General features: G+C 36.7%; 1 protein-coding gene across 1 annotated transcript; it reads left to right on the top strand.

Moving 5' to 3' along the window:
- Nucleotides 1-232: 232 nt before the first annotated feature.
- Nucleotides 233-17,526, top strand: LOC114645425 (extracellular calcium-sensing receptor-like). The gene is made up of 6 exons (XM_051922554.1): nucleotides 233-453; nucleotides 2,462-2,753; nucleotides 4,672-5,508; nucleotides 6,938-7,165; nucleotides 11,407-11,530; nucleotides 16,577-17,526. The coding sequence occupies exons 1-6, from the start codon at nucleotides 233-235 to the stop codon at nucleotides 17,479-17,481; spliced, it is 2,607 nt and encodes an 868-aa protein (XP_051778514.1). The 3' UTR covers nucleotides 17,482-17,526.
- Nucleotides 17,527-19,004: the final 1,478 nt, after the last annotated feature.

Here is a 19,004-nt window from a genome sequence, read left to right as displayed (position 1 = left end):
AAGAATTTTCTTTTGCATCTTGGTTCATGGACAATTAACTTTATTCCTCTAAGAATTCTGCAAATTACTTACACGTTCTTGCATGCATGAGGCAAAAGTAAATAACTTAAACTAGCAGTTTCTCCAAAGGATTATAATAGATTATAAAAAGGAATTTTTATATCATATGTAAAGCAATTTTTCTCTCTCTTCCTCCCTCTCTCTCTCTGTCTCATTCTTTGTTTTATTTCAGATGGCAGTGCACCTGTACTTGTGGCTTACTTTACATTTACTTTTTCACACATCTGTATATCAAGCTAATGAGTCTGACTGCAGTCTATATGAAAATCCAGTTTTGCCAAGACTGTTCAAAAAAGGTGACCTTATGTTGGGAGGGTTATTCCCTGTTCACTTCAGGTCAGCTGTCCCTGAATGGTCTTTTAAAGATAAGGTTAAGCCTTTAAAATGTGAAGGGTAAGTAGAATTCCCGAACACTGATGCTTATCGATCATTCTAATTGATTTCTGTTCTTTACATTCTCCCACCGAAATGTTTAACAATAGTATGGTGGTGGCTCTTGAGTATTTTTTGATAAATCTATCTATCTATCTATCTATCTATCTATCTATCTATCTATCTATCTATCTATCTATCTATCTATCTATCTATCTATCTATCTATCTATCTATCTATCTATCTATCTGCCTGTGTGTCAGTGTAAAATTATAAAAAAGAAATGAGAAAGGCTCATTCTTTTTCATTTTGTATTGAACTGCTAAATTAATTACATGAAGATTTGTCTAAATTTGTAACACATTCCTGTTTGCATTAGCCAAACTATTAATGAATGTTGTGCATACCTTTAATATATTGTAAGAGAACTTTGCTGCAGACACCATAATGAATGCAAAAGGGAATGCTGAGTCAATTTTGTTTTCTACTTGTTTGCCAATGTGGCTGTCAAATGTTCCTCTCTGTCTGTATATCATTTTAATCCGCCTGTTTTTTATGTCATTGAGTTTTTGGAACTAGTGTGAGTCAAGGTTGCAAAGATTTTTATGGATGTAAGATTAATGTTTGCTATTAAAAATAACATTATAATTTAAATAATGTAAAATAGGTGGCTCTTTAACACAGCTCCAAAGCCCTGGGTCTCAATATTGAGCTTAAGCAATGCCTTTGTGGATGTTGTATGGTCTGTTCGTGTTTTTTTTTCCAGGTAGGGTAGGTTTGCTAGGGTAATTGCCAACTCTCAATTATGATGGTATAGGTTTGTGTATAATTGTTTCCTGTTATGACCTGATTCTGCATCCAACAGGCTAGAAAATGTAAGCAAAGAATGGAGTTCAGATTAAATTTTATAACCAATAGCAAGATGTTTATTATTTATTAGTTTATTTTTCCAAACATGCTCTTCTCATTACTGAATTGCAAGATGCTGGAACCAGTTCCAGCAAAATAATGCCTAAGGGAAGAAAAAGTCCTGGACTGATACACACATACATACTCACACCAGACCAGTTCAGAGTTGCCAATTAACCGTATCTGCATGGTTTCCACATGTGGATGGAATCAGAAGAACAAACTGTAAAATGTGAGACGGGGCTGGGAACAGAACACAGAACACCTCTTATTAAAAGTATAAAAACATTTATTAACGCTCCTGTTCCCTTCTTTGTTATTGCGTTATTTCAAATTTAAGTGGTTTTTTTTTTTTTAAATACCATTGAGAAGAAATCTTCCCATTCATTGATTTATTTTAAAAGCCTTCTAATTGCAATGCAGGGCTGCCTATTTGATGGGAATTTTGTGATCTTTTAAACTGCCAAGCAGCAGAACATAATTACCATGGGTTATAAAACTGAATGTTTAGGCGACATGCTTTTTTTATGATATCAGGGTGCCTTTTTAATTTAATTGTTGAAATGGTATGTAAAAAAAAAAACAAAGGGTTTTTTTCTACTATTAGAAGATAGTTGTGGAGCAGGCCACACTTAGCAGTGCTGTGAACAGTAAGTCGACTGGCTCACTGATGCTGCTGATGAGCCGTGTTATTTTTTCCAGGTGAATGGTATTCAAAGCATTCATGAACATACACAGTCCTTCCAACGTAAATTTTGTTTAAACCAAAGATCTTTATTTTTTTCTTTGTAGCTCATCTGGGCTACTTCATTGGGAAAGTAATCAGAACTAAGGGAAAAATGGTTTATACAGGTGGGCATGGGGTTTCAGCGGTCACCATGCTTTTGGGTAGGATTTTCTGCCTTTAGGTTTATTGAGTTTTATTATTCTCTTATCCTTAGCCTGTGCTTTTCATTCAGCGAATAACAATGTTAATACTTAGACGGTGGAAAACATGTGGCCACAATTTAGGTTGTTGAAGGCGTGGAGGGTTTTTTTAACTACTTTTACTGAAAGCATGCATTAATCAAAAGAAAAGTGATGACTTCACTTTACTGTCTAAATCTTTTATGATGTACAGCTTTGATTTCAGAGCCTTCCGTTGGTTACAGTCAATGATTTTTGCCATTGAAGAAATAAACAACAATGCCAATATTTTACCAAATATCACTTTGGGATACAGTATTTTTGATACTTGCTCCACTCACATCAATGCACTTGGCTCAGCCATCACACTGGTGACAGGAGATGAAAAAAAGGTGTCTGGTCCCACCTGTGGAAATGCTCCACATGTTCCTGTTATTATCGGGGATGCCAGTTCAACATCTTCAATGGTAATCGCCAGAACTCTGGGAGTTTTCAGAATTCCTATGGTAAGGTTCTTTATTTCAGAGATCAGAATAGCTAGTCACTACATGGTAACAGTTTGCTAAATTTGTGTTGAATGGAAAGTTGCCAATTTTATGTAACCAGGCAACCACATGCTTTGAAACAAACCTGTGCCCTGTATTGCTTATCTTAGTTCCAGAAAGGGCAAGCTAAATCTCCTTTGTGTGTATATATAAAGATGTGGGTTTGGGGGTGGAGGGTTAGAGAGAATTAAGTGACAAGAGCATGAATTTTTACTCCCAAATGATCTGCCTGTTCTTTGAAAATGGCTAGGCTCCTCATATTAGATCTTAAACCTGAATGAGATTTGTATGTTATGTGCTTTAAAAATCATTGAAAGAGTTACATTTTAAAACTGAAAAGTTTTAAATGTGTTAATAAAATGTATTTAACTTATTTCAACTCTGTTGTTCAATAATCTTATGCATACTGTTTTAATGTTAAATAGCTGCCTTCTAAATCAAAACATAGGAAATGTATTCAAGGGCAAGTTTGGAAAATCAGTCTTTTTATATACAATGCACATTTCATCTTTTATAATAAGTAGCTATATTTCAGTGTGGAACTTGACAATCACACTACAGGTTATACATTTGGAGCACTTTATTGTGCTATTACAGACATAGATGAAGTGGATTTTTCTCTAGTTCATGAATTTATTCACTAAATAATGTCAAAAGAACATAATTTAGCCTCAAATAAAATGAACACTGATCGTTGTATACAGGGCCTCATATTGTAAAAATGAGCAGGATGAGCAGACCGGAAAATGAATGGAATGATAGATGAATATAAAGTTATTCATCTAAAATCTGTTTTAGTTTTGCAGTCAATTGCTGTTATGGTTCGTTTAATTTGAAATTTAGTTGCACAGCGTGTTAGTAAAACACTTGGAAGGAAACAATAGCAGAAAAATCTAAATCAAGGCATTCACTGTGTTGATAGCAAATTACTAAAGAGCTCTAGTCGAGCCTTAAACCAAGCATACCCCTTATCTGTTCTTTTACTCATTTTTAAGTTTTAATCATTGCAAAGAGAAACACCCTTCATTAAACAATATGATTTGCTTACTTCACATAATTTTATTGATGGTAATTTTCTTCCATTAGAAATGCTGGTAGAGATCATAATTTAATTAGGTATCTCAGCAATTCTGTGAAAGTTCTATTACTACCATACAACAGTGTAGCCATTTTCAAAGGTTTTGTATGCACAGAATCTGCCCTGCACTGCATGATGAAGGTGTACAAGTTACAGAAATGCAACCTGTTAAAGTTAATTTGAAGTACGCAGCTTGATCCTTGGATGAGTAGTCCTCTGTTTGTGTGTTGTTATTCAAAGATGCTGTCTGCCTCATTTCCAAACGACATTGTAACACCATGAACTAGAGCATCATAACTTGGAGTCCTGTTAGTTTGATGCAGCTCCATAGGATCAAATTTCCACACCCAGTTATTATGTTTACTGGGAGTACTGTTCAGTAACAGCGGCTTCATTCAATATACAATTATTCAATACAGAGGTATGTTCAACCAACACCAGACCTAGAAGATGATGAGTTAGACAACACAAATGTGCATGCTGTTCTTTACATGCCAATAAACATAACAGTCAGGAGCATATTAGTATGTTAGCATTTAATGATACATTTTCAAGTGTTGTGGCCATTTCTGCCAAATTAATTTGCTTAGTCGTGCAGCTGTTTCCTTTGAAAAACTTAATCAATGGATGAAAGGATTTTTTTTTGCCTGATTTTTAAATATATACCTAAACAAAAATGCTGTTTAAGTTCATTTAAAGCAATAGAATACAAAATAGTGAAGTTGCAACAAATAGTTGATAGATCCTTCTTATTTATTATAAGTATATACTATAAATTACCCCTTTTATTCAAATTTTTAGGTGAGTTATTTTGCATCCTGTGCATGCCTCAGCAACAAAAATGAATTTCCTTCATTTTTTCGCACAGTTCCAAGTGACAATTTTCAAGCCAAAGCAATGGCAGGACTTTTGAAACAATTTGGTTGGACATGGGTGGGACTCATATCTGGTGATGATGACTATGGTAAATTCGGCATCCAGATTTTCAAAGAGGAAATCCAACATTTTGATGTCTGCATTGCTTTTTTTGAAATCATACCAAAGATTTACTCTAAGCAGAAAATCATGAATATTGTTGAAACTATTAAACATTCTAGTGCTAAAGTAATTGTTACTTTTGCAATTGAAGCAGATGCATATTCCCTACTTCAGGAGATTGTACATCAGAATATAAGTGACAAGCAATGGATTGCAACTGAAGCATGGATAACATCATCTTTAGTGTCATCTCAAGAAAACCATCAGTTCCTGACTGGAACAATAGGCTTTGCAATTCGTAAAGCAGAGATTGTGGGATTAAAGGAATTTCTCTGTAGAATTCATCCTGATGTGAACGCATCTGATCCATTCATTATTGAATTTTGGGAAGCACTGTTTGGATGCACTTTGCAAGTATCATCAAATGATACTTCCCTAGTTACATTGTCAGGTTCAAAATCAATGTGCACAGGTTTGGAAAACCTGAATGATATCAGAAGTATTTATAATGATGTATCACAACTAAGAGCAACATACAACGTATATAAAGCTGTTTATGCCATAGCCCATTCTTTCCACAATATGCTCTTTTGCAAGCCTGGGACTTCCTTCTTTAAGAATGGAGACTGTCCAGATATTTTTAACTTACAGTTTTGGCAGGTATGTTTAAATAAAGCATGTCATTGACTTAAATATATACTGTAGATACTTCATCAATCAGAACTCTGCAACTGACCAATACCCTGTGTAGGTTTGGCTTCATCTCTGTTCGTGATGTTGCCCGGATGAGCACCAGGTCTGGCAAAATAAAACTGGTTTAGAAAATATTTTGGCAGGTGAACTCAGCTACTGCAAGCATAACAGCACAGTTTTGAACACTGCATGCTCATAATACTTTGTTAAGATTATGTTTACTTTAAAGCTTGTATATACTGTATACCCCTATATATATATATATATATATATATATATATATATATATATATATATATATATATATACAGTGGGTACAGAAAGTATTCAGACCCCCTTCAATTTTTCACTCTTTGTCATATTGCAACCATTTGCTAAAATCATTTAACTTAATTTTTCCCTCATTAATGTACACACAGCACCCCATATTGACAGACAAAAAAAAGAATTTTTGAAATTGTTGCAGATTTATTAAAAAAGAAAAACTGAAAGGTCACATGGTCCTAAGTATTCAGACCCTTTGCTCAGTATTTAGTAGAAGCACCCTTTTGAGCTAATACAGCCATGAGTCTTCTTGGGAAAGATGCAATAAGTTTTTCACACCTGGATTTGGGGATCCTCTGACATTCCTCCTTGCAGATCCTCTCCAGTTCTGTCAGACTGGAGGGTAAACGTTGGTGGACAGCCATTTTTAGGTCTCTCCAGAGATGCTCAATTGGGTTTAAGTCAGGGCTCTGGCTGGGCCATTCAAGAACAGTCACAGAGTTGTTGTGAAGCCACTCCTTCGTTATTTTAGCTGTGTGCTTAGGGTCATTGTCTTGTTGGAAGGTAAACCTTCGGCCCAGTCTGAGGTCCTTAGCACTCTGTTTTGTCCAGGATATCCCTGTACTTGGCCGCATTCATCTTTCCCTCGATTGCAACCAGTTGTCCTGTCCCTGCAGCTGATAAGCACCTCCACAGCATGATGCTGCCACCGCCATGCTTCACTGTGGGGACTGTATTGGACAAGTGATGAGCAGTGCCTGGTTGTCTCCACACATACCGCTTAGAATTAAGGCCAAAAAGTTCTATCTTGGTCTCATCAGAACAGAGAATCTTATTTCTCACCATCTCAGAGTCCTTCAGGTGTCTTTTAGCAAATCCCATGCGGGAGTTGGCTTTAATTCTAAGCGGTATGTGTGGAGACAACCAGGCACTGCTCATCACTTGTCCAATGTCAATATGGGGTGCTGTGTGTACATTAATGAGGGAAAAGAAGGAGCATGTTTAAAAAAAAGACATAATATTTTCAGATGTTATAATGCCAGTGAAATTACACATTTTCAAAAAAAGGAATTCAAAATCATTTGTATGTTTTTTTCTCATTGATATTTTTTATCATTTCAATTTCCTGAAGCTCTCTCATTATCTGAAAGAAGTAAAATTTAAAAGTCCAGTGGGTGAATTTTTCTCTTTTGATAGCAATGGTGATCCCATTGCAGCATATGATATTATTAACTGGCAGAGAAATGCAGATGGATCCATTGCATTTGTTAAAGTTGGGCAATTTGATGCAACATGGAATTCTGGAAAAGAATTTGAAATCATTGAAGAGAAAATAGTGTGGGCAGAAGGTCAAACCAAGGTAAGCCTGTAAGCTTGTTTGAGCCTGGCCAATACTTGGATGGTCTATGAAATGCTCAGGTTGCGGCTGGAAGAGGTGTTGGTGAGGCCATCAGGGGGCACTTACACTGTGGTCTCTGTGTGTATCCCAATGCCCCAGTGAAGTGATGGAGAGACTGTGCTGCTAAAAAAAAACTGGCACTGTCCTTTGGATGAGGCATAAAACCACTGTCCTGACTCCGTGTGGTCATAAAAGATAACTGAGCATCATTTGAAAAGTGGAGAGTGTTCCCCTGATGGCCTGGCTAAATTTCCCATCAAGGCCTCATCCATTCTGTCCCCTAATCATCCCCTGTCTCTTACTGGATAAATATCTCTCCCACCCCTTCACCACCTAATAGCTAATGTGTGGTGAGCATATGGGATCAAAAATGGCAGCTGTTGCATGATCCACATGGGTGCTACAAATTGGTGGTGGTTGATGTAGCTCCGAACTGTCCATGTAAAGCAATTTGAGGACATAAAAATGCTATTCAAATGTTATTATTATTATTATTATTATTATTATTATTATTATTATTATTATTATATAAGGGTAAGTGCTACCTCTTCAGTACAATGTGTTTCTGATTTGGCAGTACCCCTTTAGATCAAACCACCTTGACCAGATTATGATATTTTGTCTCCTTGATAATACTGACAGTAGCTATGTAAATGAATAATGTTTTTTTCACTGTCTTTGAGGGTAATTTGAATGAATGTTTTTATCCATTCATCTATCCATATTGAAATCCCTTTTTTTCACAGAGAACCTTGGGCAGCAGGACACACAAAACAACATACAAATGCATGAACGTGGTCAGAAAATTCACAGAACATATAGAGAGAAACTCTGTTATTGTTTCAGTTGCAGTCTCATTTCCCTTTTAAAAGGAAAGGAGTGTGTAAATTATTTTTAAAGGGTAAATGTCTTTCTTGGGCAACTCCTATGTCACTTCTTAATTAGTTGTATTTCAAATGAAATTAAAACTATTTTTAATACTCTGGCCACCAGTAGGACACCCAGAGCCTCGATCACCAGATATGACTTGTCCAAACACAATACGATAATTAAACCAATCCAGCACAATAATATCATGCACTGTTGGTCACCTTCTGTCTTTTTTCACTATTCCTCCACTGGTGTTGTCCACCTTCTCCTGACTCTGACCTCTTGCCAATCTTTGTAAGGTTATCTGTCCTGTTTTGTGTTGGGAATCATGTGTCTATTGTTTAGCCACAACACTATTTATTTGTGCAGGTCCCTTCCATGGAAGGTCAAAAATTTTGCTCACTATGCTGCTTGAGGTCACATAAAACAATGCAGTTTCCCACAGATAAACGTTGGGGTTTCAACCCAGTCATACTTGATTAATTCAGTCACAAAAACATAACAAAAAAGAGACACTATGCACATCAGTACAAAACAACAAACAGAAAAAGCAAAATTAGAAAAGCCGTCTGGCTGAGTTAACGAGTGTATCAAGTGATAGGGAGCTCTATTCTGCTGTGCTGTATATTGAGAATTGCCAACTTTCTTCCAGCAACATTGGGATTTATAGGTGGGAAACTGGTATTGATGGAGTCAATTGCCCTCACAGGGTGTTTTCTCTGTGTTGCAGAGGGAAGAAAAGAGGAGAAGGTTAACAAAAGCCACCTCTCGACCCATGGTGGTAGTACCTGTTTCAGATGAGTCCAGAGGGTGATCCACAAGCATGACAATACATAATGACGATAGATATTAACTTTGCTGAGCACTAATAGCATATCAAAGTGAATTTTGACTGCTAACACAGAAAGAGATCAGTTGACATCAACAAGAGCCACACCACTCAGAGAGATGGGCTCTGTGCAGCCGACTAAAAGAGTTCTCCATTTAGCTCATGCTGTAAGAGCTGGCCTCTGAGCTGGAGACTGTTGGTTTGCGAGGATATCTTCAAACTAAAAGAAATTTACAATGCTTGATCTCAAAACTTTATAAGATTCAAAAAGTGGTAGTCACACTCAACAGTCAAAAAAGAAAAAAAAATAATGACATAAAATGTGCTACTGACACGTCACAGTTTTAAAGTATGAGAGGGATGTAAAAAATAAACACAGCGTATAATGAACAAAATCCCTGACTATGACACTAACCTGAGGAAAGAATCTGAATCAGTAGTCCTACAATGAGCCCACAAAGACTTACTTTACTCAGCTCACTCTTTGTATCCTGTGAGCAGCTGCATTTGTAAAATATAATAGATAACAATCATCACAGTGCTATAACCACCCAATATAAACCAAAAAATATACTTGCCCAAAAATAACAAAATTTACATGCAAATGCACAGGCAGTGAAGCATTCAGCTGTAACAGATAATACCAGAAATAAACAACATATAAGCAAAGTTCATCTTCTTTTATAAATATGAGAGCAGCTGACAAACTTAACCATACTCTAATTTCTTATTATATAGTGGAAGAATATGGGCAGTGAAACCATGTAACAAGGCCTGAAAGCCACAGTGTTTGCATGTTTTTGTTCAAACTCAGTAGCGTAATTAGAAAACAATCCTATAACAATGCCAATGACAGGTCTTATTTAATACCAAGACTTGTTAGTTTTGTAACTGTACAATGAAAATTAATTGTTAAATTACAGATTGATTTGAAACCTTAAACAGTTGAGCAGTTTTCAGTCCTTCACTTTCTCTTCAGGTTCCTTCTAAGTATTTTATAAAACGCAAAATGTACATGATGAATACATACAGCTCTAAATGGAGACAAGCTAGATGGAGAATTGCTGGTTCCTTTGCCATTTGCATCTAATTGCTAATAAGGAGCAATTAAAAAATGTGAACACAGCTGTTTAATACTACAATAAGCAATTAATGGTTCAAAATCTTAACAAGTCAAGACAACTAAAATGAAGCAGAAAAATGTCACTTGAACAATAAGTACTTTATCAGCATTAAATGACTTCCTCATGAAGCAATTGGGTGGGAGCAAAAACCTGCAATTATGTCTGAGGTTTGGGGGTACTGAGTTGCCCCCTAGTGGCCACAACCTGCTTTCTACAATGTTTAGTTTTACCATCTCTTTTTGTCAACTCTGACTCATCTTTTGCTTTGTTGCTTGACATTGACTTTTACCTTTAATTTGTGCACCAGTTCACATTTATTCAAGTATTAATTCCTACCTTCTTTTGTCAAAATCACATTACAAATGGTTATACATTCAAAGAGGCAAATTAAAATCAGAATCACACAGGAGTCTGAGGATATGCATGCTGTTTTTTATCTGTAAGTCCTCAGGTAATTGAGTGAGTTTTACTCTCAACATGTTTGTTTGGAAAGACTTATTACTTTATGGTAACTAATCAAATTCTGTAATCAAATAGGAGATCCTTTCATACAAATTTGAAAATTTGATATAAAAGAAGGAATTACAAATGATCATTGTTAAGGCTAATATTCCAGGTACAGCAGAAATATGTCCAAAAGAGTAGGCATATTAAATCTAGTAAAAAACTATGATTTATGACTTGTTATGCTGCTAACTTTATAACACAGTGGGGTACCCATGATCTCCCTATTCATAGATGAGAAGGAAATTTAAAAAAAATGAGATTTGAGTGATCTACTCATTAAAGTGTTCAGGAAATGCCAATGGAAGTTAAATATAATGTGAAAATAATTTTAAAATGTAAGTTTAATTAAAAAAAAACTAAAAACAGTTGTGCATTAGCAAACATACTGTAGTAAATGCCCTTATTGATGCTTACTGTTGTTCTGATACAATTGAAGGGGTGGATTTTAACTGTAATCATTTATTGTTGCCTTCAGGCCAGTAGGCATGTTAGTGGTTTTGCCAGTCACTTGCATGAATAAATGGAGGCCAGGGTATAAGCTGATTTGTAAACAGCATATGGTGAGAAGAAGCATATTCGGTACTTAAAGGCAAAACAGCAAGGACTACAAGAAACATATAGTATAGTGGGTTAGTATATGATAAGCCTGTTTTGCAATATGAATGTAAAATGGTGGAAGCTACTTGGATAATTTTCACTTAAACGTTGGTTTGGGTAGTAAAATATAAAATGTAAACATATAACTCAGCAGGGGGTTCATAATTATCCTCGAATTTTTATTGGATGCACATAGAGCTGCAAATTATCTCTGTTCAATATATAGAACCAGATATTTATGAGGAACTGCTTTAAATATACTGTATTTCCAACAGGTTCCAAAGTCCATGTGCTCTGAAAGTTGTTCACCAGGCACAAGGAAAGCAGCCAGAGAAGGACAGCCTATCTGCTGTTTTGACTGTCTCCCGTGTGCTGATGGAGAAATAAGCAATACTACAGGTACAATGGAAATAGTAATTCATAATAATAATTCACCAGTGATTTTATCATCATTATTACTATATTTCATGTGCAGCTCACAATGAATGTCTTCATAATGTACAGTATTTTATTCTTAGGAAACTAGGCTTGGGACAGTTAACATGTTAATTTTTGAAAATAACTACTGTGTGGTTCAGAGATTCCATAATGTTTCCTATATATGGAATCTCTGAACCACACAGTGAAAGAAATTATGGGATAACCCATATATTTTCACATATGTATGGGATACTTTTATGTGTGTACAAGATACTTTCACATATGTATGAGATAAAGTTAGATTTAAAAAATTACAAAAGTGCGCTTCAGGGCTTCCTGATTACCAGACAATTAAATTAGTGTACCTGCATTGGACTAGTAAACTTCACATGTAATCAATATGCGAAATATGAACTTCTTTTGTAATTTGTGCAAATAAGAAGCTGGCTGTGAGCTAGTAAGTAGATACGAGTAGTTAGCTAACTAATGCCATTTCCTTTTACTACACATTAGTGCAAGGGTCAGCTCTGCTGCTTCGCGGATCCAACGACCTGGGCTTGAATGTACAGCCTACTTTTATAAACGTACCAATATCCATTTCTGTGGAATGTACAGTAACTGTGTGAGTAAAACACCAAACTGTGAAGCAATTAGTCCTGTTTTCAGATAATGATGTACAGTCGCACACGATGGTGTATGAAGCTCATCTGAATGTATGTGGCACACACGCAATATTAGCTGGTGCAACCTTAAAGTACATGGTGCACAGGATATGGTAAGTGATGGGCACGTGATAGTAAGTGGTGAACACAAGATAGTATGAGTTGGGCACAAGATAATAAGTGGTGGGCACCAGATAGTAAGTGGTGAGCAAATTGTACGCAGCAAATTATTTCCCAGAAAAAAAAACATTCCTTAAAAGCCCACCTGTCTCGTTTTTATAGCACTGCACTACAAGAGATGGAAGTGACGTCAAACTGAAGTGTTGTGGTCTATTAAAGTCATAATTCGTTAGCCCTGAAGCATACTTTTGTAATTTTTTTAATCTAAATTTGTCTTGTACATACACGAAAGTATCTCGTATGTACATGAAAACAACTCATAGGGATGTAAAAGAATACCATACGTACGTGAAAACATCTTGCATATATGTAAAAGTATCCCATATGCACATGAAAACATGGCAGTCCTGTTTGCAAAGGTAAAATTTATGCTCTCTTTTTTAATTCTTTTTATTTCATGTTTCTGTAAGAAGACTGAATCAAAGTCATTTCACATAAGTGCTAAATAAGTTATCTTTGAGAGGCACTAAAAACAAAATAAGTCTCTAGTACCTCTGTATTTAACTGGCCAGTCTACTAGCCAGCTTATAGTGCTGACTGCTCTAATATAATGACAAAATTATATGAAATAGAAGTGTAATGATTATCCCTGTCAATGTCTAGAAGACCAATCAAATAATAATCTAGAGTCTTATATGTTATTTAAAATATAACCATTCATGAAGAAGCTGCACATCATCCTTATTTTGCATTTATTATGTTAGTTTAATAACACAATTACTGTAAAGTTTTCTGCCAGTTATTACTAGTAAAGTAAATTAAATATATGCATTTTTATGTGTGCAAATATTTTACTGAATTAGCAATTTTCAGTTTAGCCCACTAAATAAATCCAGTTTGTTTCATTTGTAGATGCCAACATGGTAGGTTTAATTCTTTTTTTCACTTTTATATTTTCCTACATTTTTTAGCCAGCCATCATATGTCAAACCTGCTTAATTCAGTTTGGAGTGAGATGAAAGGCAGGAACCATCCTGGAACTGGGTTAGAATCCATCAAAGGATACTGTGACACACAATCCCCTTCATATTGAACTCATTTAGAGCTGCCAATTAATGTAAAACACATTCTTTTGTAAATGTTCAGAAAAACTAGAACACCTGAAGGACATAAACATGCAGACATGTCAAAAATATACTAACTCCTAATAAAAGACAAGTGTCCGGGCTGGTATTCAAATCCAAGATCTGTGGGACAGCTATGTTAAGCATAGCAACACCATGCTTATTCTTGTATATTTTTAATTATATTAAAGCAATTGGCCTTCCTTTTTCTTAAAATGACAAGGTAAACTCATATGCCATACTAATCTGTTATTTACCGTCTTTAGGTGTGGACACTTTTTTTTTGTTTATTTTTTTAGATTAATTTCTTCAATTCTGTTCGTTATTCCTTTCATTTTACGATTTGTACAAAAAGTGCATCTTTTACCTTTATAAAAACAAAACTTGTTGAAGTTATTTCTTCACAAACATGGTATATATGCATTTGCCATGCAAAATTGTGTTCTAAAGTTAAGCTTTTTCTATAAATTAAAAAATTTCTTGGTTGCACTAGTGCTTTACATTATAGCTTATGGGGTACAGAGGAAAAGCTTAAAAACTTATCAAATACTTCCATTTTTGTCAAGATATTTGTTGAGTATTGATCTGTCATTTTTCTAATAGGGCACAAGGCAGGAACAAACCCTGGATAGGGTGCCAGTCCATTGCAGGGCAAACACACACACACATCCACCCCAACCACACATGAGGGCCAATTTAGAATCGCCATTTACCTAACTTGCATGTCTTTGGACTGTGGGGGGAAACCCACGTAGACATGGGGAGAACATGTAAACTCCACACAGTGAGGTCTCCTAGTCTCCTTACTGTGAGGTAGCACTGCTACCACTGCACCACCCAAGCATTGATCTGCATTTTGCAATTGCAAACACATTGTAAAGTAATCTATATGTATCAATTTTATACAAAAAACACCAATATTGTGAGATTCAGATGCTTTAAAAGAAGACCAGCCATCCATGATAGCGCAGTACTTAGTTTTCTTGCAGAAAAACCTTTCACCACCTTGTGGGGTGTTTTATCTCACTAAAGGCAAAATCACAGTGAACTTTTCGTGCCACATAGTTGGTTTTGTTTTGATTTGCTTCCACAAGTGAATATAAAACATATCTTTATCACAAGAACATAGTACCAGGAATAGGCAAAAAAATTATTATTTCCGGATCTTTTTTGTTGTCATAGATATGCATCAGAAGCATAGAAAGTGTGTATTGATATTCGACAACTCTCTTAGCTTGAAAAACCTATGTATTTGGTTGTTGTTAAGCTTTCCCTTTGTGCTCCAGACCTTCCACAGTAAAGTGCCAGCACAGGCAAAAGGTTTTTTTTTTTTTAATTTCTAGAAAGTGCTCAATGTTTGAACATAATTTTGCTCAGCAAATACATACAGGGTAGGATTCAAAAGTAATGAGCCTTTGTTCAAAAAGACAAATTTATTGAGCAAATCGGTACAACTAATTAATAGTCTTCAAAATAGGCACCTCCTGCATCAATACACTTTTGTAGGCGGCTTTTCCATGACTCGAAGGCGTCCATGTAGGCCTGTTCCGGGATGGCTGCAAGGGCTGCCTTGACATTTGCTTGGATGTCCTCGATCGAGTCGAAGCGTTTTCCTTTCAGCGCTGATTTTAAGCGCGGAAACAAGAAGAAGTCAGAAGGCGACACGTCCGGACTGTAGGGAGGCTGGGGGACCACCGGAACGTTCACCCGGGCCAGGTAGGCGCTCACGATGAAGGCGGTGTGGCTGGGCGCGTTATCGTGGTGAAGCTTCCAGCTGTCCTTGATGTCCCTTCGCTTGCGCGCGACGCTTCTTTTCAGCCTTTTCAGGACTTCCAAGTAGTAAGCAGCATTCACGGTCTGTCCTTGCGGGACAAACTCGTAGTGGATGATCCCCTTCACTCCGAAGAAGGCAATGAGCATGGTCTTCGTCTTCAACGCATACCGTTGCTCTAACGAACTTTCCATTCCGCTGTGTAACACACTACCGCACAGGGGTTCCCGTCGAGGCCGATCCTACTGCTCCGAAAGCTCGGAGCGGTAGGAGCTCCGTTGCGTTGTGAAGCCAACACCCACCGTCGCCATCGCTGGCAAGTGGGGTGTGCGGCGAGGTACGTTATCCTACCCCTGTATATGCCATGTTTGTGAGGAAATTACTTCAACTTGAAAAATACAAAACTTATACTTTAAGTTCAAGTAGGGGTGTAGGCTAAGCAATTTATTTGCATGAAAGTGAAATCTGCAGATTTCATGATCACCCATTCGGTGCCTCTTCCAAATAAAGATGTTGCATATGTAATTATGTCTAACATTACTTTTTAGGCATCATTTAAATGTTTGTATAGTAAACACACCTCCCACTTTTTGCTAATTCTCCTGCAAATATAATGTGGAGATTTAGTATAAATTCCTAAGTATGGATGTTATTTACATGAAAGAACTTCAAAATTTCTATATTTAATAAAGCCATCTTTAAATTCTTAATTTGATTAATTGTTTGATTTACTATCAAACATGTAGAACAACAAAATATGTATATAACATTGTTTCAGGATACTGTAAAAATATAATGGCTGATATAAACAATGTCATGTGCCTTAATGTGCAAATGTCCGCCAGTGTACTTTATTTAAAACTAAAAGCTTGATTGAAAATTGCATAACAGAAGAATTTCTTATACTCTAAAAAATAACAGCAATAGTAGATCTTTCTGTAACAGTATTTTAATTGTGCACTATTCCATCCATCCACTTTATAATTCACTTTTATAGTTGCTGGGCACCAGTGCCTCTCTTGAGCAGTCCATAGACCAGACAACACTCGACCACAGGACACACACTCATACTCACAACATCCTGCCACTCTTATAATAATTTAGGCAGCTTTGAACAAGTATGCAAAATCAATCAGATTTACAGAATGTGTAAATTCACAATGATAAGAAAAAGTATCATATTGTAACACAGTAAAAACAACATTCTCCAAACTGCTTAATCCATTTCTAGTCATGGGAAACAGGAGTCTCTCCAGTGGCACTGGGCACAATGAAGGTAATGGTTCAGGACGGGATGGCCAGCCCATCATAGGATTGAAATGATGTTGTTTATTTTCTTATTTCACAGATTCACTGGAATGTCTTAAATGTCCAGAGGATTACTGGTCAAACATTCAGAAAACAAATTGTATTTTGAAAGAAATTGAATATCTCTCATATGGAGAAACCATGGGAGTTGTTCTAACCATAATGTCAATTTCTGGCGCCAGCATTACACTCTTTGTCATCACTGTATTTCTTTATTACAAAGACACCGCAATTGTAAAAGCTAACAACTCTGAGTTAAGTTTCCTGCTTTTATTTTCCCTAACTCTGTGCTTCCTGTGCTCACTTACCTTTATTGGCCAGCCATTATCTTGGTCATGCATGCTGCGTCACACAGCTTTTGGCATCAGTTTTGTTCTTTGCATTTCATGTGTTCTGGGCAAAACAATTGTGGTTTTAATGGCCTTTCGAGCTACACTTCCTGGCAAAAATATTATGAAATATTTTGGCCCCCTTCAGCAACGTGCAGGCATTTTTTTATGTACATTGGTGCAGATTTTAATCTGTATACTGTGGTTAATCTTGTCTCCACCATTTCCCACAAAAACAAGTCATTACAGTGGCCGAGTCATTTTAGAATGTAATGTGGGCTCTGTCCTTGGATTTTACAGTGTTCTAGGTTACATTGGTTTCTTGGCCTGTATGTGCTTTTTCTTGGCATTTTTAGGTAGGAAGCTTCCTGATAATTTTAATGAAGCAAAGTTCATCACCTTCAGTATGTTAATATTTTGTGCAGTTTGGATAACTTTCATACCGGCTTATGTGAGCTCCCCAGGAAAATACACTGTAGCTGTGGAAATATTTGCTATTTGGTCTTCTAGCTTTAGCCTTCTGGTGTGTATATTTGCTCCCAAGTGCTACATTATCTTAGTGAGACCAGAAAAGAACACAAAAAAGCACTTAATGGAAAAACCTGCTGCCAGCTAATAAGAAATTGGAGATAAACTGATACATGCTTTATTATTATCTCAGCTGTAGACATGGTATCATTTTACTGCTGTACATATATATTCTTCAAGAGATGTTACCACTATTAAATTTATTATTGTAGCTTGCTTTATTTGCTTACTGCTTTGCAAAGTCAGTTTTGTTTGAATTATAATCATTATTATTATTATTTTTGCTGGCACACACTGTTGTTAGCACTGCTGGTTCAAAGATTCAAGACACTGATTTTGAATCCGGGCCCAGTCACTGGCTGTGTGATGCTTGTATGTTCTCACTGTGTCTGTATGAGTTTTCTCTAGTTATGCCAGTTTTCTCCCACTGGGGAAAGAAATTATGTTTTTCTTGTTGTTGTTATTGACTGATGACTTTAATTAACCCAATGTGAGTAAATGTCCCTGCAATTGAATGGCACCCTGTTTGTTTCCTGCATAGTGTTCAATATTCATGGATGGGCTGTGATTGTTCACAATGATGAATTAGAATAAACTGGCTCAGAAATGGGCATATTATTATTATTATTATTGACAATATAATATAATAATAATTTAATAATAATAATTTAATGACCTCTTAGGCACAGCCATCAGCAGTGTGTCTGTCTATGGAGAGAGTATCGACCTTGTCGAGAGGTTTACTTAGCTCGGTAGTGACATTCATGTCTCTGGTACCTCTTCATATGACGTTAGCAAACGGATTAGGAAACCATGGGGGGGTCATGAGGTCACTGGAAAGGGGTGTGTGGTGCTCCTGATATCTATGCAAAAGGATGAAGGTCCAAGTCCTTAGAGTCCTAGTGCTTCCTGTCTTGCTATATGGTTGTGAGACATGGACGCTAACCAGTGACCTGAGATGAAGACTGGACTCCTTTGGTACTGTGTCTCTTTGGAGAATCTTTGGGTACCGTTGGTTTGACTTTGTGTCGAATGAGCGGTTGCTCATGGAGTTCCGAATGAGGCACATTACCTGCATTGTGAGGAAGCATCACTTACGGCACTATGGCCATGTGGTTTGATTCCCCGAGGGTGATCCAGCTCGTAAGATCCTCATTGTTGGGGACTCAAGTGGTTGGACCAGGCTAAGGGGTCACTCACGTAACACCTGGCTACGGTAGATAGAGGGTCATTTCCAGATAGTGAAACTGGACCATGTGTCTTCCTAGGGGGTTGGCAACCAGGATCCTCAGCTGTTTCGTCATATGGTGGGTGTGGCAACATGCTGTACTAGTGTATGCTCCCCAACCTGACCTGACCTGACCTGATTGTTGTTGTTGTTTTTTCTGTTTTTATCAGAAACCAGAACAGGTGTTTCGTTTTTTTGTATAGCCCACTTATTTACCATAGCATAAACTATTTGTTTCTTATTTAATCCAGTTTATGGTTACAGAGACCAAAGCCAACACTGATTACTTTGAACGCAACACCCTAGCCATATCGTCAGTCCACCACAGGGACCAATTATCCCTAGACAAAGTGTCATGTCATGACGGGGCTAGTTTTGAGTCA

The sequence above is a fragment of the Erpetoichthys calabaricus genome, chromosome 2, assembly GCF_900747795.2.
Source record: "Erpetoichthys calabaricus chromosome 2, fErpCal1.3, whole genome shotgun sequence".
In the NCBI taxonomy this organism is placed as follows: domain Eukaryota; kingdom Metazoa; phylum Chordata; class Cladistia; order Polypteriformes; family Polypteridae; genus Erpetoichthys; species Erpetoichthys calabaricus.
The sequence above is the reverse complement of the archived record's forward strand: the minus strand, read 5'-3'. Positions and strand labels throughout refer to the sequence as shown.

Coding starts and splice junctions, on each gene's coding strand:
- LOC114645425 (XM_051922554.1), top strand. CDS start 233: ATGGCAGTGCACCTGTACTTGTGGCTTACTTTACATTTACTTTTTCAC. Junction 5,509..6,937: donor TTAACTTACAGTTTTGGCAG/GTATGTTTAAAT, acceptor AATTTCCTGAAG/CTCTCTCATTATCTGAAAGA. Junction 11,531..16,576: donor AGAAATAAGCAATACTACAG/GTACAATGGAAA, acceptor CTTATTTCACAG/ATTCACTGGAATGTCTTAAA.